The 13,143-nt window shown below is 29.8% G+C and overlaps 1 protein-coding gene across 5 annotated transcripts in view; it reads right to left on the bottom strand.

Moving 5' to 3' along the window:
- Window positions 1–13,143, bottom strand: part of dgo (ankyrin repeat domain containing protein 6 diego) — a 322,131-nt gene that overhangs the window by 142,244 nt on the left and 166,744 nt on the right. For all 5 annotated transcript variants that reach the window (XM_076413687.1, XM_076413657.1, XM_076413698.1 and 2 more), the window contains one exon: window positions 10,975–11,269. In XM_076413687.1, coding sequence (XP_076269802.1) covers window positions 10,975–11,269 — 295 coding nt within the window. The remainder of the gene's footprint in view (window positions 1–10,974; window positions 11,270–13,143) is intronic.

Raw genomic sequence — 13,143 nt, 5'->3', positions numbered from 1 at the left:
ATTAATAAATTAATGTTGTATATTATATCATAGGTCTTCATATTATTGTCCATCTCATATTGATTAATATTTTGAAACACACGAAAAGAAAACAAAAATATTCAACCCATTACTAAATCCCAACAATTTTTTGTTACATTACAAATTAATTTATTATTACTGTTCTGTTGTACTTATGCATTAATACAAAATCAAGGCGAGTAAGGGATTAATCAGTATGTATTTCCCAAAATCCCAACAATGATTTTTTTGTTATATTTTAGAGTCTTCTTTTTATCAACGAGGGTTTATCTGGACTAGACCTACGATTTAACGTGAGCTCCGAACCACTGTCCTCGTCATTATGCCTACCTACTGGTGACTAACCAACTTAGAAATCATCCCAGAAAACATCCGGTCTTAACCACCTTGGCTACTGGCTTGACTGGTAAAATTTCTTGAGGGATTTTACACTCCTGCCTAAGTACAATCACAAACATAAATTTAAGACCATGCCCCAGCATGATTCGAACCCGCGATTATCGCAACAACAGGAAGACCGCCCTGTCGTCTTTACCGCTGCGTTTCATTGCTGCTAGCCAAGCCAACAGCAATGAAATTGGTGATGTATTTAATATTGTGATTGATTATGAATTATATAATTGATAAAAAGTTATATAATGTACCACCTTATATACTAACTGATTAACTAGGATAAATGTTTTATGCATTATACAATTATTTCATTCTAAACTAGCAAAACGGTTATAAAAATTATATTTTCGTAGTTTATTTATTTTGAATATTTAAAGCTAAAATTAAATATTCTTATGCACGAGAAACTATATAAACAACATTCAATTTGTTTGAATCTATGTGATAGTTATTAAAGACAAATAAACAAGTTTCATTTTACTGGCAATATTTTTCGTAAAATCCAACGTCTGCCTTCATCCGTTCACACTTTATATGTTAATTTTTAATTAATTTTTTATGTTTATTAAAATAAACGATTTATTTTGGCGCAAATTACGAGACTGTGGTAGGTACGCGACCGGTCGACTCTAATTTGACTTTTACGACAGATATTTATATGTATATGAATTGGTTTATCGTACGTCACATAATCTAGGAAACACTAGAAAAATTAATAACGCAATAAAATTGCTATAAAAGTGGTGTTATAATCCCGTCGGCTTAACCGAGTAAAACGGAAGAATGTGACCGTTTCTGAAAACTAGTCAGTCACATCGAAATTCAATCGAACTCGTAGGCGTCAGAACACGTTTGGACCAGAGGAAGGAAAATTATGGCGTCATATCTGTGACTATCTAACAGGGAATTGGATCAGAGAACTTACATGTAGCTGAACCAAACTAGGAAATATTTGCGCTGGAATTAATTCGTATTATTCACAAAACGTGGTGTAGGTGCAAATGGCAAAGTTTTTCATCGCAAAACAGCTAATATTAACCGACTTCGAAAAAGGAGGAGGTTCTATGTTAGGCTGTATATATATTTTTTTATCTGTGTTCGCCGATTTCTCCGTCAATTATGGACCGATTTTCAAAATTATTTTTTTATTCAAAAGAATCTTGCACTTCCAAGGTGGTTCCATTAGAACCAAATCAGGATGTGTTGGTTATTTACGGGAGCGCTCAATGTTCAAAAGCACGTACAATGTTTTCACATATTTTTTATCTATAATAATCAGATATTTGTGTATAATGTGTAATCAGCTAATGTGACGTAAAGTCGTTCAGTTTGATTTTTAAGCACAAACAGAGGTCGCGGGTTCTATTCCCGAAGGGGAAATAACTTCTTGTTGTTGTTCAGTTAGATCATTTGTTAAATCACCTATACTAGGTAGCGGACCAATGGGCCTGAAGCGCTCTTTAATTTCAATTATTGTTTATTGCTATTTTTCCCCATACCGGCTACACCTTTAATACACCTACACCAAAAAATAACTGTGGAATTTATTGAGTAAATATCTAACATTAAAAAGAGAAAAATAAAATAGTTTGAACAAAAAAAATTGAACCGACTTCAAAAAATTAAAAAATAATAAAACCTAGATTTTTAACACAAAAAAATTTTAAAATAACATTTTTACACGGTTTGTTTAAATACACATTTGGCATATGGGAGATCGCATTCTATGTCTCTTTATTTTATGATTTTATGTACTTAAACGGTAGATGTTTTTATTTATAAATTTATTCCGAATAAAATGTTTAGATGGAATTTTACATCACTATTTTAATATGAAAAAAGTGTTGGTCTAAATGAATGTATTTGAATTAATCATTCTCAAGTTGAGTACAAGTGGTGTATCAATCTTCTTAATCAATTTATTTAAATAATTGGTTGTAACATAAAGACAAAGAGAAAGGATAAAATCTTACTTCAAAACCAATGATATAATATATTCTATACTTCTATATTTACTACTTCCTTTACTTCCTTCCTTTACTATACTAGCTAGTTCTTCTATATTTTGTGCTAATTACGAAAATAACAAAAAAGTGGTCTCACCCACCAATTTCTCATATTTTAACAAAGTTCATTGATCCTACTAAAACAAATTGGGACTAAGCTTTAGCGCAAAATTCTTGGTTGTCTGATAGGGTGTAAAGTCAACTTCTTGATTTTCTTGACTTTTGGTTGAAAACTTACGGTAGTGAGAGAATTGTGGGTGTTAAAAAACTGAAATACGTACGATTTAGATAAATAATTTTAAAAAAATTTGATGGGTCATGCATTTGGAACACAAAAACAATTTCAACTCATTTTTAAACTCGTAAATTATGCTAGAATACTTGATAAAATATTTCATTATTAATAAGTATCAAAACTTCAATAAAACATAGTTTAAAACCGTAGATTATTTTAATACTGCTCGTGTTAATTATTTAATAACGTTCAATTGTTTTTAAAAATGTTAAAACGTTTACTGTTGGACAATTCACATTCAAATGTATTCAAACGTATGCAATATGATAATGGAACTTTTTCAAGAAATATTTAGAATATCCAAAATTCCTATACTATGCATATTACAGGGTCAGCACATATGGTGACATATATCCACTGAATATTAATAAACCCACTGGACATAGAATCAATGAAAAATAAGACCTACATTTCTACATTCACACTTAAAAAAATAAACAAAATTGAAACAAATTTCGAAAAAAAAAGAATCCCATAAACACGTTATATATTTTAGATTATGGGAAATGGAAATTCTGAATTCAAATATTATTTTTATCAAGTTTAAAAAATGTTTATTATTTACGAAATTAACTTTCGAAAATATTTTATTTGGACTCGGTCTTCTAAATATAATAATCAATTAAATTATACGAATAATCATAAATTTTCAAGGCACTGTGGAAAATATATTTTATGAACTTGTTCTGTGGAAAACGAATTTAAATATTATCTTTTTCAAAATTGTAAAAATATTTGCATTCAGTTTCTATTAAAATAATTAATAATCACTATGATATGTATATATATATATACATATATATATATATATATATATATATATATATATATATATATATATATATATAATTTGTTTAATATTTTGAGATATTTATGACACACGTGCCTGTGTTTATGTTTAACAACTAAATTTTTACATATTATACGACATATTTATGAAAATGTTCCATTTGTTAGGTTTTCCAGTTTATACGCCTCATTATGAATAAATTGACATTTATGATACATGTATACATAAAATAGCATTTAAAATGTGACAAGCGGATATTCCAATTACCAAATTGTTCAGATTTATACTAAGAATATGCAAAAGCGCCATAAAACTTTTGATAATATTTATAAAAGTTTATAAATAGATTTTAAACTTATATCGACGTAATAGAGAGTGAGAACAATTTTGAAAATCAATGATTTTGTACTTATTTTTGAGGGCTATAAAATTTAATGACAAATTAGCACCTTTGAATATGTGTAACCTCAGGCTATTAATAAGTCTCAAAAAACATATGCACAAAGAACGTAGTCAGAAGGAGAAAATAAGATTCGGCGCCATTTAATATTTCATATTTCATTGAAACGTAACCAGAAATTGAAAGTTTTTTTATATGTGTTAGATGATTGCATGTTTATTGATTAGATATATATATATATATATATATATATATATATGTATATATATATATACATACACCACACGTGGCACCACATATATATATATATATATATATATTAATAACATTGCGAAACAAGTCTATTGAAAAGTCCCCGGCCTACCATAGTAAAACAAATTTTTTTTGACACAATTAGTGTGTTTTATTCAACATAATTCCCTTCCAGGGTGATACACTGATTATAGCGACTCTCCAGCTTTTCGATAACATTTTTGTAGTATGATTTGTCCTTTGCTTCAAAATAGGCCTTAGTTTCGTCGATCATCTCTTCATCCGACGAAAATCTTTTCCCAGTGAGCATTCTTTTGAGATCTGAGAACAGGAAATAGTTGCTGGGGGCCAAATCTGGAGAATACGGTAAATGAGGAAGCAATTCGAAGCCCAATTCATGGATTTTTGGCATCGTTTTCACTGACTTGTCAGAGGGTGCATTATCTTGGTGAACCTGCACTTCCTTTTTCTTCAAAAAGGCCGTTTTTCGGCGATTTCGTTCTTTAAACGGTCTAACAACGCTATGTAATAGTCGCTATTAATCGTCCTTTCTTCTTCAAGGTGGTCAATGAAAATTACTCCATGCGCATCCCAAAATACAGACGCCATAACCTTGCCAACCGACTGTTGCGTTTTCCCACGCTTTGGAGGGGGTTCATCGTGTGCAGTCCACTTGGATAACTGTCGATTGGACTTCGGAGTGAAATGATGGAGCCATGTTTCATCCATTGTCACGTATCAACGCAAAAACTCTTCAAACACTGCTCTGAATCATCAACTCGTTCGTTGTTTTGGTCAAAAGTGAGCTCGCGGGGCACCCACTTTGCACAGAGCTTTCTCATACCCAAATATTCGTGAATGATATGATGTACATATTCAGTTGATATCTTTAGAGTGTCTGCTATTTAATTCAGTTTCAATTTACGGTAATTCAAAGTCATTTTGTGCGTTCACCGTCTTCGGTGCTCATTTCACCACATCTAAACATAACCACATATGTTGTCTTTTATTAGATATTTGAATCAATAAAAAATCAGCAAATAAAATAAAGATAAATATGTAACAAAATATTCAAGACAATTGTAAGAGAAAAAATTACTCATTAAGAAAATATGCCATAACACATACTGCCAACTATTTCACATCAGATCGTAACAAAAATGCCGAAAGTATGTATAATAGTAAGTTGGTAACATCTTGCATTCTATTTTAATTCCAAACATATTCAAAAAAATCTCAACAATTTCCGTCGTTTCGTAAACAAGGAATGTCAACGTTTAAAAATATCTGCTTAAGTGAGTTAAAAAATAACCTAAATTTTTTAAATTCATATTCGTTATGCTGTAGGTAGAATTGTAAAAAAATAAAATATTGGGAGAACTATTTTGAAAAATTCTTATGTATCAAACAAGAATGGGAAGAAAACGAATATAAGTTCCACAAATGGAAGAACAAATACGAAGGTCTAATATGCAAGAAAAATTAAACTTGAAACGCATTTTTCTCTAAACTACCTCCAGATGGTTAATATGATATCTCAAGTTCTACTGAACTGATTTAACTGATATTTGGTGTGAGCCTTCTATATATATTATATGTAAAATTTGATTTTAATAAAATTTTTGATATTAAAAAAAATGGAAATGTCAAAAAAATACAAATTTGTCGCTTTTTCGAACAGCCGTAGTTTGGTTCGTAGTAGATTCGTTTGCCTTTGATACGATATAACAATATATAGAGAAAGCTCACACCAAATATCAAATAAATCGGCTCGATAGAACTTGAGACATCATATCAAACGTCTCGATAAAAGTATTTTGGAGAAAAATGCCTTTAAAGTTTCGTTTTTAGATGCTTAGGAAAAAAGATATCTAGGAAAATAACTTAAATATTGAAAAATCCATTGCCTCCATACTCCTCGATTCCTTCCATGGATTGGATTGGATTCCAATCCATCTAAGGGCACATTCTTAAAGGAATGACTATTAAAATACGAAAAAACGATATTGACAAAATTTGAAGACTAGAATACCCTCTTAAATCATGACATTTTGGCTATGTTCTTATAAAAGATGATATATTAAAATGACATCTAATTGTTAGTTCTGCTGTTCAACAATAGAAAATTTTCCTTCTTATTGGATAGACTAGTAATAAGAAAAATTCACAATAATAAAATTTATATGAAAAAGCGTTCTACTCTTTAAGCGAAAATTTATTAACTTTTACACATTTATTTTTACACATTTTACACTATTTAATTAACTTTTACACATTTATCAAATCGTTTTTTTAGAGTTACGAAATAAATGTTTCTTAAGGCAATACAAGCAGCCAAAAGAACATGTGTCAACATTATTACAGATCATTATGATCGATGTATATTCAAATTGTCGTATATTTTAGTATAAATCGTCGTAATATTTGGGGAATATACTAATTTAGACGCCCACCAAATTGCGATATATTCATTTAAACCACTGAAAGCTTTTAAGACCAACTTTTTTAATATGGTTGTTTATTTGTATGTTTGCTTGTTTGTTGTCTATATGTGGTTGTGCCATATTGGTCGAAATTTATGTAAATATGAATTTTAAAGAAGGAAAAAATAAGTCACACGACCACATGTTGAATGATACGCGATAGATATTTACAAATCGAGAAAATGGATTTATTATATATAATACCATTAAAAACCAATTAACATAAACGATAGATAACATTTCGAAATGGCCAGACATTCATTTCGATGCGAAATCTTGCCTATAAAAGATAATATATTAAAATGGCATCCAAGTGCTAGTTTCGCTTTTGCCAATAGGTAGTTTTCTTCTTATTGGATAGAATAGTAATACGAAATATCTACAGTATAGTAATTTATATGGTTCTAATATGGTTAGTAGTATTTTTGTACCATATTGGTCGAAATTTATGTAAATATGAATTTTAAAGAAGGAAACAATAAGTCACACGACCATATGTTGAATGATAGATTCATTCACAAAACGAGATAATGGCTTTATTATATATAGCGACATTAAAATGCTATTAACATAATAGACAAATAACAGTTCTCAATCGCCACACACGAGCACATATCAAAAGCGATATTTCGATTATATCTCTTCCCATTCATTTGTGTGAAAGCTTATCTATAAAAGATGAAATATTAAATTGGCATCCAAATGCTGATTTCGCTGTTTGCCAATAGATAGTTTTCCTTCTTATTGGATAGAATAGTAATAAGAAAAATGTACAATATAGTAATTTATATGAAAAAAGTTCTACGTTTTAAGCAAAAAGGAATTAAGAGTCTTGTGTTAAGAATATAAATTAACCATTATACATTTATCAAATCGTCTTTTAAAGTTACGAAATAAATGTTTCTTAAGATAATACAAGCGACCAAAAGAACATGTGTTAACATTATTACAGATCATTATGATCGATGTATATTCAAATTGTCGTATTTTTTGGGAAAATACTAATTTTGACGCCCACCAAATCGCGATATCTTGATTTAAATCACCTTTTAAAACCTACTTTTCTAATATGGTTGGTAGTATTTTTGTACCATATTGGTCAAAATTTATGTAAATATAAATTCTAAAGAAGGAAAGAATCACAAAACCACATGATAGATTCATTCACAAATCGAGATAATGGCTTTATTATATATAGCAACATTAAAATACTATTAACATAAAAGGCAAATAACAATTTGAACTCGCCACATACGGGAAAATATCAAAGGCGATATTTCCATGATATCTTGTTTCATTCGTTTCTTTTATTAATTTCGATGCAAAATCTTTAAAAAATCTGAACACGTGTTAAACACAGGAAATCAATATGATCGATGTATATTTAAATTCTTGTATATTTTAAAATAAATTGTTTTATATTCGATGAATAGACTGATTCGGACGCCCACGGGAATTCTCGATATTTTCATATGAATAACCGAAAGCTTTTAAATAGAATCACTCAGGTGTGGTTTGTAGGATTTTTATTTATTGACATGAACGCCTTTTACTACGTTCCTTGGGAAATTGGCCGGAGTCAGGAAAGTAAGTAATTTCGGTTTTTATTTAATATTATTAAATACGACTTTATTCTTCAAAGTTCAAACTGTAATTCCCTTATAGTAGAAGTTCTGAGATGCATCAGAACTATCAAGCCAATTTATTTCAATTTTTGCCAACCCTCTATGCCAGATCTCTATGGATTACTATTGTCTCGAGAAAGGAAAATGCCTTTACTGTTGGTTAAATCGTATTAGTTGTTGACACTAGAAAGTCAAACTAATGCTTTCGATAGTTTCAAGCAACTTATGGGGAATAATTCCTTGCCAATTCCATTCAACACCTTCCTTGAAACTGCAAATTGTGTGTAATCTTCTGACTGAGTAATGGAATGAGAGCACCTTTTATTTTTCCACTACACTATAGTACCTTTTAGTAATGAACTTGTTTTAACTGATTCATCTTCTTTTCTTTAAAAATAAGTATTAACATCCAAATCACTCAGCGTATCACACTACAGATGTAAATTAAACTTGTTTTTTTTCCTTTTCCAGAATGGCCAACTAGAACCAAATGGTCTTTTGCCGATGTCGCTTCGGGTTCCGGGTAGAGATATTTTGCGGCCGACAGAGACGTTTTATTTGTGAACGGGTAGTGATTTGACCAAGCTGTTTTCGTGTTCTAAGGTGCCAAGGGAGAACGGGATGGCTGATTAGAGGTGAGTGTTCATATTCCTCATAAACCATGGGACATTAAGTAACGTGCGGACTTTTTTGGTCTGGAACACTTGGAGTACTGCAAGTTGTCTCTCAGAGACGTATCTGTCCCACGGTAGAGGCAGACTGGATGGACTAGCATCTTATAGATAGTTGCCTTCTAGGGGATTGGGAGTTTGCTTTTTCTGCAAATAAGTGGGAATAGCAGGCTGTACACGCCATTGCCTTTACAAATAGCGTGCTGTATTTGAGCTGACTATTGGAATCCACGGTCGAACTGAAGACCGAGGTATAGTACCTTCTGGAGTCAGGGTATAGGAACTTTTTCGACTTGGAGACGATAAATACGGAACTCCTTCTTAGAGTATTTTATATATTCTATGTTGTTCTATGTTATAACACTTTTTTCTTGTTTCCTAATTGCTCTAGTAGTCTGTATTCTAATCAGTCTGCATTGACATTTGTTTCTAGCCCTCGTTTATATGCTATGTCTCTATTTATTGTAATATTCTAAATGTATTTACTTGTCAATCCATTTCTTGGGTATGTTTTGTACTTTCTTAGACTATAAAGAGAGAGAACATAGAAGAAAAACTTAACTGAACAAAGTCATCATTAAATTAGTATATATTTATATAGAATTTACCCAACTCTGGTTCCAAATAAGGTTAAATATCTTGTTAATATTCTAATTGTTTTATTCATATTTATTTATTATTCCACCTTTTTCTATTCTCTGTTTTTTTTTAATCCAAATATACTAATTATAGTTTACTGCTCGAGGATATGTGCTTAGACAGAAAGTATTTTCGTCCTTATTAATTTGAACGAACTTATATAGATAGCAGTTTATTCAATATCATAAACATTTCTAAAATAAAACATAAGTTTTCTCATATAAGAATTATTTTAAATGTTCCAATATAAAATATTTTTAAAGTAATAAAGTAATTTGTTTCATTATTCTAAAATCTAAGCTTATTTAGATAACGATTTTATTTAGATAGCGTCGTATTTAATGCCACAGAAATGTAAAAATAGATCATCTAGTATATATATGTACACAGTACTGAAAGTGATTTGACATAAAGTATATGTTTTTTTTTCAATTCATTCTCATAAAAGGAACTTCATTTTTGGACGACAAAACTTTCTGAACACAGTCTACGATAAAATATAATAAATTAGATTCAATGACAAAATGAAGAAAGAAACAATAATGCTGATATTTGCAATATTATAACAGAAAATGATGTATTCTTGACAAAAATTTAAATTATGTATCTTTTTCATTAATTTCTTTAATATATCTTCCTAATATGAATGGAGTAAAATCGGCATTAATTAAGAATTATCCTTTATTTGAATAATCCTGTCAATCATTAAAGAATGCTTTCAGTACAGATATTCAAAAATAATTAAATTCTCTATAAAAATCCTATAAAACTAATCCAAGCACAGATCAAACGTATTAAACCATACCGCAGATGCGCGGTAATTTATTTAAATAGCAAAGTTAATAACGAAATCCTCATAATAGAAATAATTAAAAAGAAATAAAATTATATATTAGTATTCAATCAATAAAATATATAATTTGTTTAAAAATAACAACATGTCTTTCAGTGAGATGTGTCTAAAAAGTAAAGGGAATTTTGAATTTTTTCATTGTTGTGTTGGCGAGCGTGTCTAGACTATATTCACAAATTTTCAACCACATTGCTTATTTACTGAAACTCTTTACGAAAAAGAAATAAGAGTGTAATAATGCTCCAAATTCGCCAGACTTCTACCTCTAACTTCATTACTGAAATAATTCAAAAAAACGAGTCCAGGAATATTTTGGGTATTAGAGGACGCGTTGGTATCAAGTTCATAACATCAGATGGAACTTCACGTAAAAAAAGGGAACATATCAAAGGATGTTCTTTTATTTTCCAATTCAATGTGTGATAATGATATTAATAACCGTACAACATGCACTTAATAACATAAAAACAAATCAATATATGGCCCACCATATGTAAACATGGGTATATGGTAAAAATTCGCAAGATTTTGAATTAAGACACCTACCTTTCGCTTCCTTCGCCTGTTTGCCCTCGAATCGCACTTTGCTCTTCGATCTCCGTTTGCTTCCCTTCTCCTTCTTACTCCTACGTCCATCTCTGCTATTGACATCGTCTAGGATGTCGATGATCTCTCCCAAATCCTTGCGAAATGCTATATCACGAGCAGTCTCGGCCTGCTTGTTTCTCACGGTCTTGTCGCAGCCCGCTTCTAATAAAATCCTGGTTAATTTTCGTCTACCCATAGCGGCGGCTATGTGAAGAGCTGTGTCTCCATTTTTGTTTCTCTCCGACACTTTACACTAAAAAATTACAAAATGAATTATATAAGTGTTGAGCGAATGCTTATTAACGATTTAATAGTCTATATATTGATACAGAGAGTACAGAAAAATGTTAAAGGTTTTTATATAATTTTGAAACTTTATTCACAGAAATTTAAAGTATTGTCTAGAGACAGTCAGTTTTTTCGCATGTTTCAGCATGTACACTTGTGAAAAAAAATCCTATGATATTCTCAAAAGTCATTTTCATGACAATATTGGCGGCTCAATGAAAATTTCAAGGATTATAAAAGATTTTCTTACAATTTGATACTACTAATTTATAAAGAAATTTATGTTGAATCGAACGGTAGTATAATTATTTTTATATAACCTCCAGTTCACATATCTTAAAAATTCTTAAAAACTATATATCTTCTATACTATATATCTTCTTTATATCTTAAAAACTGCAGTACAATTTAACATAGATAGCAGTTCATTTCACCCTAAAATATCTATATTTTGGTAGTTTTATCCTTATCGAAGACTTAACAAATGTTGGGACTTTTTTCATTACATTATATTACATTACAGTCGTATTTACAGTCGTGAACATTTCAATTATTTTTGTTGTTGCCTTATTAGTTCAGGTAATCGTAGGTTAATCAAAATCATAGAAATTACGAGTTATACTTTGAATTGAATGGTAATATAATTATTTTTATACAGTTTTTAGCTTTCGAGTTATACAATAAAAAATGTATTTCCAAGAAGTGAGTGAATTTATATTATATTTCACCTATCTTGAAAATTACAAACTTTAAAGCAATTTAACATATATATTTTTATTTATTTTACCCTAAAATGCATATATCTTAAAAGGTTTAACTTTATTCCAGAGGTAAAAAATATTGCTACTTGTTTTTTTATTACTCCTAGTGATTCCACAATCTACCCAATAGGCAATAAATATTTCTTATGTTTATATTATATATAAATGGTATGTAGGCAACCACTTCATTAAGTAATCTCCTGCATAAATATATGTCCAATGTTTTAGTTTACGCACTTCATTGTCACGTTGCATATTTCGCTGATTATCGAGTACATTGGGGTGCACTGGCGCCCTTTCGAATCACTTTACACAAACACGATGACGTATACTCATTATAGGTTCTAGAAGAATATCGCATTGTATCATTTCCTTTGAAACATAGTACGGAGCATAAACAATGGCACGCAACACTTTTACTTAACTTATTTATTTACTTTTTCTATTAAATAGTTTAGCTTTTTTATGTGTAGTTTCTCAACAACTGTCGAGATTCTCGATAATAAACTAATAAGCCGGCAGGAGGTAAAATCTTCTGGTATTTATCCTGGTTTCAGAATCATTATTAGTCACTTATTTCTATCAAGAAAATTTGCAAATTTAGTATTATTTGCTATCTTTGTATTCAAAATAACAAATATTATCGATTATAATATACATCGATTGATAATATAATAATTTGTATACAGCCTTCAGCTATTTCATTATATAATAAATAAATATGTACTTTCTTAAAATGTTTGAATTTCTTTTAATGTCACGTATATTATATTTATTTATTATTTCCTGTTAATGTATTTATACGAGAAATAAGATTTATATGAGAATTTGCGATGTTAAAATTAAGCGAGGTGAAATGGTTTTTTATGTATTTATTAGTTATATACTTTACGTATTAACACTATAAAATTGTGAATTTAGCTACGCAAAGGGTACTCAAATATCTTTATGATATCTTACTCTCTTAGTAGTTCCTCATCACACCTTGACAAAACAACCTTTTACTCATAAATATGTTTATTCCTGATGCTATTTCAGATCGTCTCCTAATACCATTAAATAAACACATAACTAGTAG

Source organism: Rhynchophorus ferrugineus, unplaced genomic scaffold (genome assembly GCF_030347505.1).
Source record: "Rhynchophorus ferrugineus isolate W39M unplaced genomic scaffold, kcgeb_rfMv2 rfM1, whole genome shotgun sequence".
Lineage (NCBI taxonomy): Eukaryota > Metazoa > Arthropoda > Insecta > Coleoptera > Curculionidae > Rhynchophorus > Rhynchophorus ferrugineus.
The sequence above is the reverse complement of the archived record's forward strand: the minus strand, read 5'-3'. Positions and strand labels throughout refer to the sequence as shown.